Source organism: Rhincodon typus, chromosome 3 (assembly GCF_021869965.1).
Source record: "Rhincodon typus isolate 14 chromosome 3, sRhiTyp1.1, whole genome shotgun sequence".
Lineage (NCBI taxonomy): Eukaryota > Metazoa > Chordata > Chondrichthyes > Orectolobiformes > Rhincodontidae > Rhincodon > Rhincodon typus.
This window is the reverse complement of record NC_063334.1, coordinates 98,648,544-98,668,974: the sequence shown is the minus strand read 5'-3', so window position 1 is coordinate 98,668,974 and position 20,431 is coordinate 98,648,544. Positions and strand designations below refer to the sequence as shown.

The window sequence follows — 20,431 nt, the reverse complement described above, 5'->3', positions numbered from 1 at the left end:
CTGCCAGAGGAAGCCAAGGAGGCTACAACACCTTGCCAGGCTTGTCCAAGGTTGTCATCTAGGTCAGTGTGGTCCCAACTGTCCAGAAGAACACCTAGCAATATTACTGTAAGGTCAATTACCTTCTTTGTTGTGCCAGGGTAAGTACCATCATCTTTCTGTTACCTCACACTCACTCTATCACTGCTACTGCACCCATCTCCCACTAAGGCACATGTTTTACCACTCTCACTGTCACATGTAACTTCTTCCCTCACTTGCTGTCACACCAACCCCCACACTACTCACCCTGCATGGCCTTTGGACCTCCTACTCACTTACTCACTCGGAACACCTCACCTTCTTTCCCAATGCTGCACCCACATTAACAGCTGTGGCAGCTACTTGTATCTCACTCTATGCCTCTCTTTGTCTCATTCCAGGGGGAAAAAGCCCACAATAGGATAAAAGGAGCCAGGATGTGTGGTGGGTTGTTCAACATTTAGTTCCTCACTTCTAATGAGAAGAGGATCCTCACTGTGGCTGCCCCAAGTGCTGACTGACTGTGCCCGAACCCCTGCACTGATACTGGACATTGCTTTTCATATACTGTCTTGAGACCACTTGCCTTTACTGAAAACCACTACCCTTAGACTTTGGGACATCTGATTGAAGTACATGTGGTGTGTTTGATGTATATGCAGCCAGCACATATTGCAGGTGTGAGATTGACATACTGTTGTACAGCAACGTGTCCATCCCCCTAACTGATGACAGCTGACAACTGCCTGGCTTTATGTCTGCGCTAAAAGTCAAACTGATAGAAATGAGCCTATTCGCTCTGACTAAGGGGAAATAACACAAAAGTTAAGCAAAACAGGGATGCCATGAGCTTCAAAGCAGACACGAGTTGAGTGAGTGCTAACAGAGTAAGTGAAGATCCCGGAGATGAAGCCTGGTCCAAATCATGAGCTAGGTGTCCTTGCAGCAACAGCGCAATGAGAAGCATCAGTGCAGTCCAAAGTACAGCGTTAAAGTGCAGAACCTTACCAATGTAACTGGATTGGAGAGGGGCCATGATAACGCTGTGAAACTGCTATGTTTTGAATACCAAGGCCTGTGAACAAGGGTTACATGTGGTTGATGCTCAAGGAGCATGCTCCGAGATGCTGGTACCAGATGTCCAAGTTGGAGGACCAGAGGAGAAAGCTGTGAGCTGCACTCAACAGGTAACCACACTGATCTTCACACCAGGAATTGTCAATGTCTATCGATGTGGTGAGATTGAGTAATGATGAGGCTGTTGGGAGATAATCCATGTAAATAGGCCTCTTACTGCTCATTAGTGAGAACTGTATCTTGTTGTTCAAAGCTTGGTTGGAAAATGTGACATTTCACTCTCAACAAAGTTCTCACAGGGCAGCTCACCTGATTTTTCCAACATGCTCACATTGTACAAGGGCTGGGAAGATACCTCCCTGTCTCAACAAATCATAAAAAGGGAAATACTGTGGATGCAAATCTGCAGATGTACTGAACAGGTCAAGCGGAATTTTCAGACAAGTACAGTGTTAATATTTCAGGTTGAAAACTTTTCAGAATAAATCTCACAAGTTACAGACTCACAGGCAAATATAACATTATTGAAGCAGTGGTGAAGAAAGCATAAAGTCTTCACTGTCCTACTTTGTTCAATTTATCATTTCCAACATACTTTTAATCAGTACGTGGACATAACAAAACCTGTAAACAATACATTAAAAAAAAATTTCTCCTTGCATTCCAACTAAGCTCTAACTCCAAAGTTCACTTTCTTACTCCAGTAGAAATGGTATTTATTTTCCTTTTCTAAACAGAAGATTTTTGAATTATGTAATTCTCAGCCTGTATGGTTTGTGTTGTTGCTGCTTCCTGGTCATTGTACCATAGACTTCTGGTAACAGTCTGCATCTGTTTTATATTTTAGATGCACAGCCTTTGTAAGTTACTCTTGGCATGTTCCATAACAGATGAAAACATCTCAACAATACTTAAAATACTTTTGCAGCTATTGAAATTCATGAGTGAATTACAATCCACATGAATCACAATTGGCTCTGAGTAGATAAATTCATCATAATCCCAGAGGACCATAGGGAAGCTCTCTCAGTGGAGAGACCTTAAAGTCGTAAGATATAGGAATAAAATTAAACCATTCAGTCCCTCATGTCTGCTCCACCATCTGACCATGGCTGATATGTTTCTCAACCACATTCTCCTCCCTTTTCCTTGTAACCTTTTATTCCCTTACTAATCAAGAACCTATTTCGTTTTGTCTTAAATACACTCAATGACTTGGCCTCCACAGTCTTATGTGGCAATGAATTCCACAGATTTACCATTCTCTGGCTGGAGAAATTTGTTCTCATTGTCAGTTCTAAAGGGTTGGTCCTTCACTCTGAGGCTGTGCCCTCAGGTCCTAGTCTCTCCTACAAGTGGAAACCTTTCCATGTCCACTCTATCTAGGCCTTGCAGTGTTCTATAAGTTTCAAGGACAATGGTGGTTTAATCTAAGGATCACATGCTTCAGACAAAGGGCAAGGTTGAGAAACTGGGGCCTTCACGATGATCTCAGCCAGTTCAGGAATTGAACCCATGCTGTTAGTATCACTCTGCATTGCTAACCAATCATCCAGCCACCTGAGCTAACCAGCCCCAAGTAAAGACAACAGTGAATAGCCAAATTAAAAGGAACGGTTTATTCTCAACAATACTTAAAATACTTTTGCAGCTATTGAAATTCATGAGTGAATTACAATCCACATGAATCACAAACTTAAAAAGGAAGGCAGAGTAAGGACACACAACAGAATGAAACTTATGTGACCACAGCTTTTAAAGCAGTATCATTAGGAAACTAGACTGTGGTTATCTTCCCTTCTCTTCTTAGAAAGCAATTTAATTTGGTCCAGTCTGTGGGTTAGTACTTTGTGGCATACGTGCAAAATGCCAATAACGTCAGCAACTGTCAATAATTGAATTACTCATGATAATGTGGTCTGATTTTAATAGAGGTGTAACCCACATTTGTCAATGTTAAATAGCACCACAAATTAAGACTCAAGTTTGTTCAGCAATATTTCTAAAGCTATGTCCACAGGTACACACAGAGAAAGAATATGAAGAACAACACAGACTAATTGGACCTCCTCCAGCTGCCTAATACTATACGTAAATCAGCTTTACCTTGTAACATTATCAAAAATAAATTAGCACGTATGCATCATGTGATTAATCTATGTTAACTTTACTGTAATTGCAACGACTGGGAGTTGATTGTTGTTTTTCTTGACTACTATCAGACTCCATAGGGTAAAGGAGAATTTGTAACCGGCTCTTAAAGATTGATGAGGCATAATAATAAATCAAAGGATCAAGGCAACAGCTCATACTGCCAATAGACACACACAGCATATATGCAAAGTAGAGTGAATCACTTGGTGCATGATAAAAATTAAGATAGTGTATGAGTAAAATGATGTTCGTTGGTGTAAAGCAAATAATAAACACGGAAAGCACAAGTGTAGCAAGAAAATAAGCACGTGACTTTCCACACTGGTTTGTCTGATTGGCTAAATGAAGGGTTGAGATAATACATCCATAGCAGAATGAAGTCACAAGCAGGGGAATTACGAAGAGCAGAAAACACAAAATGGGAAAATAGTAGATGGAGTAACTTTGTAGTGTGGAGAGGGGTAGCACATCATGGCAGGTTGTAATGCCCAGCTCGGTGACATACACTGTTTGCTCAGTGAGGAAAAGTGGTATAGTACCACCAATAGCCACAAGCCACACGACAAGGCAAATTACAACTGTACGCCCCCAGGTCCTCCAGGTAGCAGATCGTATTGGATAGACCACAGCCAGAAATCGGTCAATACTGATGCACATCATCAGCAGCACTGAACAGTACATATAAGCATAAAAACTACCTGTAACCAATCGGCAGAGGAAAGAGCCAAATCCCCAGTCATTGCCAGAAAAATGGTAAGTGATCTTTAGAGGTAACGTCAGCACAAATAACAAATCTGCTGATGCCAAATTCATCATGTAAATTATGGCTGGTTTTGTCAATTGCATTTTAAGGAGGAATATTAAGATTGCCAGAAGGTTTAGAGGCAAGCTTGCAGTAAAAACAAAGGTATAAACAAAAGGAATCACTATAGTTGTCCAGGAACCCATTAGGTATAGTTTTGCTCTATCAGAAACTGTCACTTTGATGACTGAAGGTTGCGGGAGATGTGTGACATTAAGTCCATATCTCGGTAAATGTCTTGATATGTTCTGCTGTGAGTCATTGATCATGTTCCTCCGATTTCCAGTGTTACCAGCAAAGCTTTTGGCTATGTTGCTGCCATTATGCCTTGATTTCCTATCTGAAAAATAAGAGAATATTATTAAGCACTTAATTTAACACTCTTTAATGACAGAAAGAAGACAAAAGAGCAGGAGAGAATCGTATAGCCTCTTATGCTTGCTCTACCATTCAATAGGATCATGGGATGAACTTTTACATTGACATTTTGTCCTTTTCCCACAGCATTTACCCCACCAACACCCAGTCCCCTCCCCCCCACCAAACCACCCTAACCCCCCCCCCTCCCCCCACCCCAACTTCCCGGTGACTATGATGGAAAAAAATTTGGAGCTTTGACCATCACTGCCGGATACAACATCATTCAAACATTACGTTACAGCAACAACTCAGGCTCCTTGCTTGCCGAATGAAGGCCAGTTGGATGGATGATAGTGTGGATTAGATGTGCATTGCCCATGGTGGAGGTTGTGGTGCTATTAATCGGACCTACCTTTGGGCACAGAATGGAAGAAGAAGATAAGGAACCAAAACTACACATGGTACTCTGGTTACTGTTTCACCCTATTTAATTACAGCAAGGCCTTCTAGTACTTCAAACCTTTTGCAATAAAGGATAGCATACAATTTACCTTCCTACCTCCCCTGGGTGGGAGCGTGAATTGTGAGGAGGATGCAGAGATGCTTCGGACAAGGTCAGCGAATGGGCAATACATGGCACGTGAAGTATGATGTGGATAAATAGGAGGTTATCTACACTGGAGCAAAAATAGGAAGAAAGATTATTATCTGGATGGCGATAGATTGGGAAAGAGGAAAGCACAATGTTCTTGTACACCAGTTGCTGAAAGCAAGCATACAGGTGCAACAGGCGGTGAAGAAGGCAAATGGTACGTTGGCCTTCATAGTGAGAGAGTTTGAGTACAGGAACAGGGATGTCTAGCTGCTATTGCACAGGATGAGACCATATATGGAGTATTTTGTGCAGTTTTGCTCTCCTTATTCGAGGAAAAATGTTCTGGCTATGTAGAGAGTGCAGCAAAGGTTTGCCAGACTGATTCCTTGGATGGTAGTGCCATATTCGCTGGAGTTTCAATGAACAAAGGGGGATTTCATAGAAATCTATAAAATAGGATTAGATAGGGTAAAGGCAGGAAGGATGTTCCCGATCACTGGGGAGTCCAGAACCAGGAGTCACAGTCTAAGGATACGGGGTAGGCCATTTAAGACTGAGATGAGAAGAAATTACTTCACCTAGAGAATGGTGAGTTTGTGGAATTCTCTGCCACAGAAAGCAGATGAGGCAAAAACACCGAATGTTTAAAAAAGGTGTTAGATATAGTTTTCAGGGCTAAAAGGGATCAAAGGGTATGGGGAGAAAATGAGAAGAGGGTACTGAGTTCGATGATTAGCCATGACCCTACTGAATGGCCGAGCAGGCTCAAAGGGCTGAAATGTCTACTTCTCCCACAAATTTCTATCTTTCTGTGTTTAATTGCTCATTGTACCTGTACAATAACTTTCTGTTTTGCAGCTTCACTAGGCTGACACATCATTTCAGGTAAATCACACTGAAGTATATCTGCATTCTCCTCACAGCTTATCCTCCCACCCGACTTTATGTTATGTGCAAACTTGGAGATATTGTATTTATTTCCCTCATCTAAAATTATTAAACTACCTTGTGACTAGCTGGCATTGATCACTGTGCTACCCCACCAGTCACTGGTTCTCACTCAGAAAGTAACCCATTTATCCCTACTCTTTGTTTCCTGTCTGCCAACCAGTTCTCTATTTATGTCAGCACACTATCCCCAATCCCAAGGTCTTCAGGTTTACATGCTAATCTCTTACGTGGGACCTTACTAAACAGCTATTGGAGGTCCTAGTAAACCACATCTACTGGTTACCCCTTATCAACCCTATTGTAAATCCATGGTGACTTTGTCAAATCTTACCTCTTTTTCTCATGTGCTCTGCTATTAAATCTTCTGCAATGGAGTCTAGCATTTTCTTTCGTACTGATGTTAGGCTTGTCTACAATTGTCTACAACTTGTCTACAATTCCCTCTTTCCTATCTATTTCCTTTTTTAAAATAGTGGGGTTACATTAACTACTCTCCAATTCATGGGAACTGTTTCAGAGTCAATGTAGAATTTTGAAAGATGATCACCAATGCATCCATTATTTCTAGGACCACCTCCTTAAGTACTCTCAGATGTTGATTATGGGGATCGGCCCCTAATCCCATCAATTTCCCCAACATCATTTCCCTACTAATACTGATTTCCTTCAATTCCTCCCTCTCACTAAACCCTGTGTTCCCCAATATTTTTGGGATGTTACTTGTGTCCTCCTTTGTGAAGGCAGAACCAATATATGTACTTAATTAGTATTCCATCCATTTGTTCAACATTGTAACTTACTGTTTCTGATTGCAAGGGACCTATATTTGTCTTTGCTAATTTTTTTTTATTTTCACATACCTGTAGATGCTTTTACAATCAGTTTGCATGTTCCCCACAAACTTACGCTGGGTCCTCTGTTTCTCCCCTCTTAATCAATCCCTTTGTACTCCATTGCTGAAATCCTAAGGATTGTTACCTTTGTTTGGCCAATTAGCATGCCCCTTCCTTGGATCGAATACTATCTCTAATTTCTTTTGTTAGCCATGGATGGGCAACCTTTTCCATTTTATTTTTGTGCCTGACAGGAATCAAAAATTTGTTGCAGTTTCTGCATGCGATCTTAAACTGTTTGCCGTTGCCTATCCACTGTCATCCTTTAAGTAACATTCCCTAATCTATCATAGCCAGCTTGCATCTCATTGTAGTTTCTTCTATTTAGATTCTGGAACCCAGTCTCAGAATCAACCACGTCACTCTCCATCCTAATGGAGAATTCTATCATATTACAGTCACTCTTCCCCAAGGGGCCCTTACACTGCTAGATTGCCCATTATTGCTCTCTCATTACACAATGCACAGTCTAGGGTGGCCTGTCCTCTAATTGGTTCCTCAATATCTTGATCCAGAAAACCAACTTGTACACTCTCCATGGACTCCTCCCCTATGATATTGTTACCAGTTTCTTTTGTCCAATCTATATGCAGATTAAAGTCATCCATAATTACAGCTGTACCTTTATTGCCTGCACCTCTAATATCCTGTTTAATCCCTTCCCCAACATTACCACTATAGTTTGAGGATCTACATAGAATCCCTGCTATCATTTTCTACCCTTTGATGTTTCTAAACTCTATCCATACAGAATCCACATCACCTGAGCTAATATCCTTCCTCATTATTGTATTAATGTCCTCCTTAACCAGCAATGCTATCTCCTTGTCTTCCTTGTCTGTCCTTCAAAAAACTGAATACTCCCAGATATTTAGTTCTCATCCCTGATCACCCAGCAGCCACATTTCTGAAATCCCGACTACCTTGTATCAATTTGTATCTGTTTGTGCAACTAATTCATCCACTTTATTGTGATGCTAGATCTTGAATTGCTGCATCTGTTCAAAGTGTATGCCATTTAGCCTGGTGATGGTGTCACCTAACATGATGGAGAACATCCTCAAAGTAAAGATCATCTCCACAAGAACAGTGATTACTCTTATTGATATTGTCATGGAAGGTGCATCTGTGGAAAGCAGATTGGTGAGGATTTAGTGAAAGTTCTTCACCTAGAGAGTGGTGAGCCTATAGAATTTGCTGCTAAATCATTGAATTTTTCAAGAAGCTAGAATTTAGTATTTAGACTAAAGGGATGAAAGCGTATGGGGTGAAAGTGGGAAGAGGGTACTGAGTTGGATGACCAATCAAGATCCCATTGAATAGCAGAGCAGATTCAAAGGACCAAATGACCTACTCCTGCTCCCCTTTCCTATGCTTTCCCTCTTGTTGGTTCCTTTGTCACTAGTCACAGACCCAGTCATTGAGTAGAAAGGTTTAGGACTGCGCCAGCTAAGTTAACAGTAGTGCTGTACAGCTATTCTTGGTGATTGACATTAAAGTCCCTCCTTCATGAGTACATTTTATGCCCTTGACACCCTCAGTACTTCCTCCAAGTGTCGTTCAGCATGGAGTACCAATTCATCAGCCAAGGGAGGACGGTACATAGTAATCAGTGGGAGGTTTCCTTGTCCATGTCTGACCTGAAGCCATAAGGCTTCATGGGATCCAGAGTCAATGTTGAGTACTCCAAAGGTAACCCCCTCCTGACTGTATACCACTGTACTTCCACTTCTGCTGAGTCTGTCAGTGGGATTGGTCATATCCAGGGTTGGTGATGGTGTTGTCAGGTTTGTCGTGTCTAAGTCTCCTCCATATGAATGACTACGTCAGGCTTTTGCTCAACCAATTTGTGGGACTGCTCTCCCAATTTTGGCACAAGATCATTGGAATTAGTTATGGGGACTTTCTAGGGTCAACAGGGATGTGTTTACTTGCTAACAAGGTGTAGAGCTGGATGAACACAGCAGGCCAAGCAGCATCATAGGAGCAGGAAAGCTGACGTTTCGGGCCTAGACCCTTCTTCAGAAATGCTGTTGTTTCCATTGCCTTATTCGATGTCAGGAAACCGTTCTAGTTTCATTCCTTTTCTAAGACCTTTTAGCAGCAGATACAACTGAATGGGTTGCTAGATCATTTCAGATGACAGTAAAGAGCCAACCACATTGCTGTGTGGTCTGGAGTCACATGTAGGCCAGATCAGATAAAGTTGGCAGTTTGTCTTCCGTCAAGAAAAGAAATTAATAAAGAAATAATAATTAAAACTGTGAATTAATAAATTTTTTTTACATCCAGGTATTTTTCAAAGTTCCTTACCATTAGTTGTAATGTATTTTAAAATGTCACATTCTCCTTACTTGTTGAATCTTTTCAGCTCAGTTCTTGAAGTGACATTTAGAAGCTTGCTACTGCAATCCAAAATTAATCCCCCTGTTCCATTCTCTTCCTGTAGCCCTGTATTAGCGGCCACTTCCAATATTTATCTGCCCAGCTCTCAAAAGATGCATTGGTCTCTATCCCTGCTCTGGACTCTTACAATCTTGCAGAAAACAAAAATTCCTGTCTCCTCACTTTCTTCGTGACTACATTAAATGGCTGTTGCTTCATCATGAACACTCCAAACATCGAAAATTTCCTTTCCATACAGATCTTACAATTCTTCACTATTTTTCTAAATGTTGATACCATTCATCTATTCTGACAAAGGTCACAATATTTCAAGTAAGTCTCAGGAGTGAGACAAGATAGGCCAAAGTGCCTAATATGCAAACTTAAATATTTTACTAAATAATTTCTTGCTAAGCACTGATACAACTTGCATGAACATGCAACTGTGCAATATATCATGGCAACTGTTGACAGACAGCTTCCAAACTGTGAATAATCATGACCAAAACAATTTTTATGTAAATGCAGGGAGTGGTTGTAATGATTTTACATTTAAAACAATTAGGATTTGGCCATCTATTCCTGAGTGAATGAAATAGAATTGTCCAATTATTTGAAGAGGGCTACCAAAAGACAAAGGACAGGGAAAGTGAATAGCTCCAGTTGATGTGTCACCCACAATGGAACAACACCTCATTTTCTGCTTGGGAACCCTGCAGCCCTCCGGACTCAATATTGAGTTCAATAGTTTTAGGGCCTAAACTCTCCCATGTATCTGCACCCCTACCCCACACACCAGGTCTTGTTACCACATAGCCTGCCATTATACACCCCCCGTTGTTAGTCACTAACAGTCCCCATTAACAACTATTCACCCTCCCAGCCTGATCGTTAGCAACTCCTTTGTCTGTCCAACTGTCTTTCTCTCTTAGGATTCCATCCTATCGTTTACTCCCTACCTCACCCATCTCCCTATTTTCTGCATATAAACTGACGTTTTCCCAGCCACCATCAGTTCTGAGAAAGGGTCACTGGACCCGAAACGTTAACTCTGTTTTCTCCTTCACAGATGCTGCCAGACCTGCTGAGCTTTTCCAGCAACTTTGCTGTAAATCAGGAACAAAAACATCCGCAGTTCTTTTGGTTTTTACAATGCATTTAATGCCTCTTGTGCTGTCAAGATTAATTCAGGAGATTGGAGCATTCTTGCTAGAAGGTTTCTCACCACCCATTTCAAGTTTTGACCTTGGAATCTACATCACTTCAATGTAGTGCTGATGGACTGCTGCATTATCAAAGTTGCCACTTCTAGATAAAGTGTCAAACCAAGTGACATATGTGCCTCCCTGTAAATATAAAACACGGTACAGTGATAACCAGGGAAAAGAAGGGAATTCTGCAGTGTTGGGAACAGCCATCACCACTAAAATAAATGAAAGAGTATTTATCCTAATGCAGTCACAGCACCTTGCTGGCACAAATGGGACTGCAAGAGGCTATTTAGCCGCATGAGTCTGTTCCACCATTCTGTGAGATTATGCTTGGTCTAATTTCTTCTATCCCTTTTTGCCCCCAAATACAGTCAGAGTCATACAGCACGGGAACTGACCCTTCGGTCCAACCAGTCCATGCTGAACATAACCTCAAACTAAACTAGTCCTGCCTGTCTGCTCCTGGACCATATCCCTCCAAACCTTTCCTATTCATGCACTTATCCAACACATCTTGCAAATGCTGTAATTGTACCCACATCCACCACTTCCTCAGGAAGTTCATTTCACATGCGACTCACCTTCTGTGTAAAAAATTTGCCCCTCATGTCTTTTTAAAATCTCTCTCCCTTCCCCTGGTCTTGAAATCCCCCATCCCAGGGAAAAGACAACTACCACTAATTCTATACCCCATTACTTTATAACTCTGAAATGTACAAATACTTTTGGTTAACAGAAATTTATCAAACTAAAGTTTGAAATTAACAATGCACTCAGCAGCAATTGTCTTTTACAAAAGAAAGTTCTGAACATTGTGTGAGGGATTTCCCACCCCCCCCCCCCCCCCCCCGCCCCCCCCACCCACCCCCCCCCCCCCCCCCCCCCCCACCCACCCCCCTAATTTTAGTCCCAAAAGGACTGGCTCTAATTTTAAGCCCTTGACTAATGGAAATAGTTTCTCTCTTTCTAACTTACCAGTTTCTGTGAACCCTTTGAAAACTTTGATCAAATCAGCCCTTAATTCCTTGAAATTCCAGGAAATATGGTCCTGGTTTGTGCAAGGTTTCATCACGAGTTTACTGTAATGATGTCACTGCTTACTTCCCATGTTTATCAATAGTGACTACTCATCACATGTAAATTAGCTTGAAAATATTGGTTAAAGTCCTGTTGATGAGCATTATGATGTTAATGCAATACTTTGAAAAATGTCCATGATTCTTTGAGATTATCCTTTTGCTCTGAATGATGTTATCAAACATAACCATAAACAGGAACTTCTACAGCAGACCAGACCAGAATTATTTCTCTGCTTTTTAAAGGTGACAGCTGGGAGAACATAGGAACATTAGAATAGGAGGTGGCCATTCAGCCCATTATGTCTGCTCTGCCAATCCATAGGATCATGGCTGATCAAACACTTCAATATCTTTTACCCACTCAATCCCCATAATACTGAAAACTACTGATAATCAGAAATCTATAAACCTCAACGTAAGCATACTCCAAGACTGAGCTCCCACAGCCCTCTGTGGTAGAGAATTCCAAAGGTTCAGGGCAGTCTGAGAATCTGCTGGGTGTTCCATGAACTCTCCAGTAAACTATTTATCACAATTTCAGGCCAACTGTTTGACCTAAACTGTGCTAATCAGAGACAGCAGAGAAAATAGAATAGTCTTCTTTCCGCAAAAAAGAAGAAGATTTATTTATGGAAAGCCTTATGAAGCCTTTAACTAGCAGTAAATGTAACAGAGAAGGGTCCAAGTGCTTTCTCTGAGTCGGAGTTCAGTAGAGGAATACTGTGTTATCAATTACATTTGGAAAAGCTTTGAAAGTTAGCAATGTAAAACATCATAAGCAACATCATATACCACCTTCCACCAGAAATTCATACATTTCATTCAGATCTGGTACCTGTAGTGATTGTAACAAGGTCAGTTAGGCGGATCACATAGAATATGAGATCCCTGATAGGGGCTGTTGATCTGGTCCAATCAGGGAGCCCTGGCTGACAGATGTAAGAGGAGTGTCAGAGGTCCTGTTCACTCTGTGAAAGCCTGTGTCAAGTACTATGCACTTGTAAACAAAGAGTGACCTTGGTGACTGGATACCTGCCTCTGTGGAGTTATTTCAGTATTTCAGGTCTATATTCCAGTGTGATACCCACTACTTATGCCCTCTTTCCCCCTCGGGTATCATGTGATTCAACTGAGGCAGTTTAGTTGAAGATTTGACTCCAATTTGAATTTGTAAATTCTCGTGCTTGTTTTTGTCTGTATTTCTAATTGCCCATTCTCGCAAATAAACGGGTGAAAGGGTTCAGACCCAAAACGTCAGCTTTCCTGCTGTGTTCCTCCAGCTCCACACCTTGTTATCTTATGAAAGGCTAATGTTGCCCGAGGTTACAGCGTAAAAACAAAAATCGATGATTTTTAACATCTTTTAAATGTGGTCTCGCACCCCCAGTACACAGCACGAGCATAAACTAATTAGAAAGTCCGGGTTACCTTAAACTTTCTTGTGTTAAAATGAACTGGGACTGTGATACTGGAATAAAGGGTCATGTTCAATCTGTTGTCTTTGATATCGTACGCGGAAGAAAATATAAAGCGTGAGATAACATATTCCCCACAAAGGGAGCGGCTGGTTCTGGTCAATAGACTGCACTCTGCTGAATACAGAGGACTAACTTGGAGCTAATCTGATTCTGGTTTTCTGTCCCATTAACTGTGCTGAAATACCAGACACATCCTGACCCTGTTCCCATCCCCTGTTCCCCTCTCCTCAGACTGATTTCTTACCAGTGTGGAGAGCTGAGATGGTGGGGAGCAGGGCGACACACAACACAAGCCGAACTGTCCAGCCCATCCCCAGCCCGAGTGGAAGTTGCTGCTGTTCTCTGTACAATCCGGAACCTGGCTCAGGTTAGATCACCTCCGGAGTCTACAGCCGCCTCTTTCCGAGCCTCCAGCACCGGTCTCCCCTCTCTGTGAGATGAGTAAGTCCTTCAGTGTCCGAAGTATGTCAGGCGAGAATCAACTTGAAACTTTTCCACTCCGAATTGCAATTGTGGGATATTCCCGCACTTCCTGGGGCAGGGCTAAATCGAGTGGTAATTGAGGAGCGTTCTTAAAGGGATCATGCCTAGCTCTCCCAGTGAGCTATCCCATAGTATGATCCCAAAGGAAACAAAAGATTATAAATGCATGTTTTCTTTATTGTATTGTTAAATTCCAACAGATGCTCCGCTTCAATAACTGTAACATGTTTGATAAAATCCTTACATTGCCAAGTATGGCTCATCCCAAAGGGCTTCTATAGTGAAATGGCAGTAGCCCTACCTCTGAGATAACAGGGTGTAGAGCTGGATGAACACAGCAGGCCAAGCAGCATCAGAGGAGCAGGAAAGCTGACATTTCGGGTCTTTCTGAAGAAGGGTCTCGGCCCGAAACGTCAACTTTCCTGCTCCTCTGACGCTGCTTGGACGGCTGTGTTCATCCAGTTCTACACCTTGTTATCTCAGATTCTCCAGCATCTGCAGTTCCTACTGTCTCCCTACCTCTGAACCAGTCCAAGTCCCACCTGCTCCAGTGGTGTGTCGTAACAACTCTGATCAGGTAGGTTAAAAAATAACTAGCCCATCACAGTCAGGTATATAGTGACCAGACCACATTCATCATGAGAGACCACCCCAGCAGTGGCAAACTGCCCATCCTAGTGTTTAATTTTGAGGGAGAAAAGGGTTAAGCTGGTATGAGTTTTTTCTAACCATTTAGGGGAACTGGACATCAATAGCTGGGTCAGCATTTATTGCCCATCTCTAATTGCCTTGGAGAAGGTGATGGTGAGCTGCCATCTTGAACCATTACATCCTTGGGGTGCAGGGGCTCCCACAGTGAGAATAGGATGGAGGGACTCAATGCCAACATGCTCCTGTGGACTTAAGGGTGAATCCTGCAATAATCCTTCCCCAGACAATACATGCTGTGTGCTAACATCTGCAATTTCAAAATGGCATAAACCCAGATAGGTTTTCCCATGTCTGGATTCCCTAAAACTGCATACTTGCAGCAGATGCACATTCTTTCAGTGCTCCTTTAAAGCAGGGGGTTAACCATATGCAATACCATGTAGGTCCAAGCTTGTTCTAAATGTTGCATTGCAACATTGCCATTCAGTTTACCAGGGAAATAGTCACAGAGCTGCTGTGACAAGACTTGCAACTCAACTGCACACTAAGAATGGCACTTCCATTGGCTATTAAAATGACCATGACCCTCAATTCGCATTCCATTCGATGGTTTCCTTACTCAGTTCGAACAGGGGACCTCGTACATCACATGGAGTGCCGCTGTTCAGGAAGGCAGTTCGTGATCACCCTCTCAGAGGGAATTGGGGGTGGGCAATGAATGTTGGCCTAATTAGTGAAGCCACATCCTGTACATTAGTTTAAAAAAGATGAGTCATGCTTGTTCTGTGGCATAAATGTTTGTTTAATCTCCTTTTCCTGAAAACAAATGGAAAGAGTTTTGAATTTCATAAATCAATGAAGTTGCAGAATTCATGGCAGTCTAGGCCCTGAGGTACAATGTAAGTGCTTACTCAATTGAACATGTTTTCTACTCCTTTAACAGGTATCTATTGAAGATCGGTGACCCTGATATTGCTGTGAGTGGTGACTGCAGTCATGTGTGCTGTCTTCTTGCACCAGAGTAGAAATTCAGACTTTTAGCAAGATTTGGAGACATGCAGGCACACGGATCTGTTTAAAGTCAATGTCCTCTTCAAGGGATTTGTGACATCTATCAGCAGGAAAAGGAAATTTTCAACCAAACATAATAAAGAATGCACTGAGACATGCAGACTGCAGGGCAAGAAGTAAGAAGCAGGAAACACAAATTATGTTTAAATAATTGAACAAGAAGTGATGTAAAGCTCAATCATACACATGGAGTTATAAGAAAGACATAAAGATAGCAAAATAGGGAAAATTTTTTTGAAAAATTTGCAACTTTAATTTTTTGGGGGGGGAATATGGTTCCATATTTGTAAATGTTGGTTTTTCAGGGCCAGAGAGGCTATGAACTAGCTACTATGTTCTTAAAAGCTCAGTTATAGCTGAAAGAAAAAGGCCAGCATTTTCATCTGTTTTTTGAGTGAGGTGACTGAGGAATTAATGGGAGGCAGTGGTGTGGTGGTAATGTCACTAAACTAGCAATACAGAACCACAAACTAATGATGTGGGGACATGCAACATGTTTGAAAGCTTTGTACCAGAGGGGATTGGGCCTGGATAGGCTGGGACTTATTTTACTGGAACGTAAGAGGTTGAGGGGTGACCATTTCGAGGTGGATAAAATCATGAGGGGTGCAGATGAGTTGAATGGCAGGCATCTTTTCCCAAGGATGGGGGGAGTTTAAATCTAGGGGGCATATTTTTAAAGGGAGAGCAGAAAGATTTTAAAAAGTCATAAGGGACAATTTTTTTTTTTTTTTTTAAACACAGAGTGATTCGTATGTGGAATGAACTTCCAGAGTTGTGGATGCAGGTACAGTTACAACATTTAAAAGACATTTGGATAAGCACATGAATAAGAAATGTTTGGAGGGATACGTAACAAGTGCAGGAAGGTGGGACTAGTTTAGTTTGGGATTATAGTTGGCAATGGATTGGTTAGACCGAAGGGTCTGCTTCCGTGCTGTATGAGTCTATAAGTTCTCCTGATTATCCACTGTTACCTGAAGGTAAAGCATATGGAAACTATGAAGAGAGGTTTATACTTTCTCTCCAGGATTTCCATGAATCTTCTGCCAATTCCAGTGGATGACCTGAAAAGAACAGCACTGGTGCTCAACTGCGGAAATGGGTAGTCCAACTGATGGTGAGAATTTGTAAGATTGGGATTAAATGGATCACAGCACTCACAATGAAGCAGTTATACCTGTTTCACACAAGAGTAGGAATGTCCAGGCATATATTAATCAGCCAGAGGCCATCCAGTACCTTATGGAAACAGGTTATTAAGACCAAGACTGTGGGTACATTTTCAGCTCACACCAATCCTCAAATGTCAGGTATTGATACAGTATTGTAATATTAACTATATACAACAAAATATTACTGATAAATAAATATTAAAACATGTTAATACTTTAGCTTATGCTTTAAGCATTTGTTTTGTCCATGTGCGAGATATTGTATTATGATTCTCTTTACCAACTCACTCACAAGCGCTTTATGTTTACTCTATCGTGTTTCCTTTCATTCATTCATAAAACCATATTTTGTAGTACATTTTACTCTTACAAGATAAACTAAATTAACCATCCCTTCCTAGGCTGCCAACCCATTTGTTTCTTTACACCTTTCAATTCTTATCAGCCCCATGCTGCAAGCAGCACTTAGACCTGTTTCTGTATCAAAGGCTACCCATTTCTGAAGAAGGGTCCAGACTCGAAACGTTAGCTTTCCTGCTCCTCTGATGCTGCCTGGCCTGCTGTGTTCATTCAGCTCTACACCTTGTTATCTCTACCCCTGAATAAGTGTTAATACTGTAACCTGTTCAGAACAATGCCATCCCAGCCGTCGTATCTCCATAACTCACTCAAAACTATGGAAAGATTATAATATTAATTAGCCCTTCGTAACCATCTCTCAGGACCTGAATAGGTTGCAGGACATCAAACAGTTTTCTCCACCAGCATGTCCCTACAGTCTGCTGCATTTTATCTCTTTGAAATTTCCTTATACACTACCTATTTCTTTAACATTGTACTACCTATTTCTAACTTTTATTAGGACTACTGTCTTGTACTAATGTATGGATTTATACTTTTTAAATACATATTAAAATAGGGCCACTACCCCCTTTAAGAAACTTACTATCAAAGCAACCCTTCCATGAAACTGCATGAATGATTGTGTAAGAGCTGTCAAAAACCTACAATAGTAGATGAAATCTCACGACCCAGCTGTGGGAGATCAGTTTTGTATCCTCTATATTTTAATTTAGTACACATAATTTTTCACTTATTTAGATCATATAGTTCTAGGGATTTTGCTAACATTACTAACTTTAAAAACAAAATGACTAACACCTCTTAATTATGCAAGTTCAGACTGGACAGACATTCTAATCCCGTCAGGAGTAACAGCTAGCATTTAGCAAATGCTTAAACTATCTCCTGCTTCCCCAGGACAGATGTCATGCAAACTTGTGTACAATAGATACAACTATATGACACCATAGTGCTAAAATTTTAATGTATGTAAAAACTGTGTATAAAAGAGGCTACTGTAAAACTGTACTTCGGATTCCATCACTGCCTCGAACTGTGCCACTGCTAATGCTCAATAACAAGGCTATTTTCTCCACTCACGGATCTACAAACCACTGAGAAACAAAACTGGAAGTGATGCCAACCACCCAGCAATCCGAGGCATATAAATAACACCAATGCTTCACCGGAGGCGCACTGACGATGTTACCTAACAGAATGATGAAACGTTTGCAACCAAAGCCACCAGCTCATCAAGCATGTCTACAACCTGATCCACAACCTGAGTTACAAATCTTCTCAAAAACTTTAAATAGTAATAGAGATTTCCAAAGCATTATAGGGAAATATCACAGAAGAATTGACATTGACAGGTTGGCCAAATAGGCAGATGTCTGGCAGATGAATTTCAATGCAGAGAAATGTGAAGTAATGCATTTTGGTAGAAAAAACATGGGAGAGACAATCCAGGCTCAATGGTATAACCTTGAGGAGAGTACAGGAGCAGAGGGCCCTCAGGGTTCAAGTGCGTAATTCTCTAAAGTTAGCCAGGCAAGTTCTTAAGAAGGTTTATAGTTTGCTTGTGTTTATAAATAGAAGTGTAAAGTATAAAAGCAAGGAAATGATGCTCCACTTCTACAAATCGTTGGTCAGACCATGTTTGAAGTATTGTGTTCAGTTCTGGGCATTTTCTTTAAAGAAGGATGTTAAAGCTTTGGACAGAGTGTAAAGGAAATTTACTGGAATGATAACAGGAATGGTGACTTTAGATACAAGGAAAGATTAAAGAAATTGGGCTTATTCTGCTTGGAGCAAAGAAGGTTAAGAGGTAACTTTGTTCGGATTTCAGAATGATGAACAATTTTCACAGGGTAAAGAAGGACTTTCTGTTTCCTCTAATTGTCAAGATTGTCAGCAAGAGAGCTAGGAGTGAGATGAGGAGAAACTTCTCTACTCAGAGAGTTGTTTGGATTTGGAACGCGCTGCATGGGAGAGTGGTGGAGGCAGATTCTAGAGAAGGTTTTAAAACTGAGTCAGATACATATATTTGAAAGTGATAAATTTAGAGGCTGTGGAGATAGGGTTGGAGAATGGGACCAGCTATATAGCCCTTTCAGGAGTTGGTACGGACATGGAGGGCCAAATGATTTGCTTCTGTACTATAAAATTCTATGATTCTAAGAATTTGCTCCCCGTTACACCAGACAACTTTCAGGCTTAGGCTGACAAATGACAAACAAAATCAGTGCCAAACAAGAACCAAACAATGACCATCTCCAACAAGAGAGAATGTAAAAACTTCTCCTTGACTTTCAATAGCATCACTGAATCTCCAATATTAATGTTGTGGAAGTCACATTAACCAAATTCTACATATAGCCATAAAAATATTGTAATTGTAAATTCAACTCAAGTTTGGGAATTCTGAGATGTATTACTCATCTCTAGACTTTCCAACGTCTGTCCACTATTGAAAAAGCACAAGTCAGGAGTTTACTGGAATATCTCCATTTGCTTGAATGAGTGCATCTCCAGTGAATCTCAATATACTTGCTAGGACAAAGCAGTCTGTGTGATCAACACTCCACTGAGTATCTTAAACATTCCGTCCCTCAATCACTAGTGTATAGTGGCAGAGGTGCATGCCATATAAAACATATAACAAGGCTACTTCAACAAAACCTCCCAAACCCACAATCTAATGTTTCCATCTATTTATAACATCATTTTTGTTTATGTCTATCTGTGTCTCCCTGCATGTGTGTGTAGGTAAGCTTTATACAGGAGTTAAAGTTTAAATTAGGAGCTGATTTGTCTATGGGTGATGATTAGTTGTCAATGTCAAAGGCTTGGGATAACAAGGTGTAGAGCTGGATGAACACAGCAGGCCAAGCAGCATCAGAGGAGCAGGGTCGAGGCCCGAAACGTCGACTTCACAAGCTTCAAAATCTCCCCTCCCCGTACCGCATCCCAAAACCAGCCCATCTCGTCCCCGCCTCCCTAACCTGTCCTTCCTCCCACCTATCCCCTCCTCCCACCTCAAGCCCCACCCCCATTTCCTACCTACTAACCTCATCCCGCCCCCTTGACCTGTCCGTCCTCCCTGGACAGACCTGTTTCCTCTCTACCTCCCCACCTACACTCACCTTTACTGGCTCCATCCCCGCCTTTTTGACCGGTCTGTCTCCTCTCCACCTATCTTCTCCTCTATCCATCTTCTATCTGCCTCCCCCTCTCTCCCTATTTATTTCAGAACCTCCTTCCCCTCCCCCATTTCTGATGAAGGGTCTAGGCCCGAAACGTCAGCCTTCCTGCTCCTCTGATGCTGCTTGGCCTGCTGTGTTCATCCAACTCTACAACTTGTTATCTCAGATTCTCCAGCATCTGCAGTTCCCACTATCAATGACAAAGGCTTTCTGCCTGCCAAAAACTATATGATTGGTTCCCAGGTAGCAGAACAGCTTGTGGGTGCAAATAAGATAGCCAGAAGAGAAGATGGTGTCCTTGATTCTGCAGGATAAAACACCTGAAGCCTGAAGAAGTCCAGTTTCCGTAAGCTTTTGCTTTTAACCATTAAGTCAGAGACTTTACAAGTTCTGAACTAATTGTTCTGTGCCTCCTGAAAGCAAGTGAAAGTACCTTAAGAAAAGAAAGATGGTTAGAATACTCCTCCTCCCACCCACCTTCCTGCAAAAATGCTATC

General features: G+C 41.5%; 1 protein-coding gene across 2 annotated transcripts in view; it reads right to left on the bottom strand.

Moving 5' to 3' along the window:
• Positions 1-2,702: 2,702 nt before the first annotated feature.
• Positions 2,703-20,431, bottom strand: part of LOC109917596 (proteinase-activated receptor 1-like) — a 36,074-nt gene continuing 18,345 nt past the window's right edge. The window contains exons 1-2 of one of the 2 annotated variants that reach the window (XM_048595373.1): positions 13,251-13,549; positions 2,703-4,394 (exon numbers count right to left, since the gene is read on the bottom strand). In XM_048595373.1, coding sequence (XP_048451330.1) covers positions 3,250-4,394; positions 13,251-13,317 — 1,212 coding nt within the window. In that variant the 5' untranslated portion in view covers positions 13,318-13,549 and the 3' untranslated portion in view covers positions 2,703-3,249. Of the gene's footprint in view, positions 4,395-13,250; positions 13,550-20,431 lie in introns of those variants that run through there. The other variant, XM_048595374.1, reaches the window with a different exon arrangement.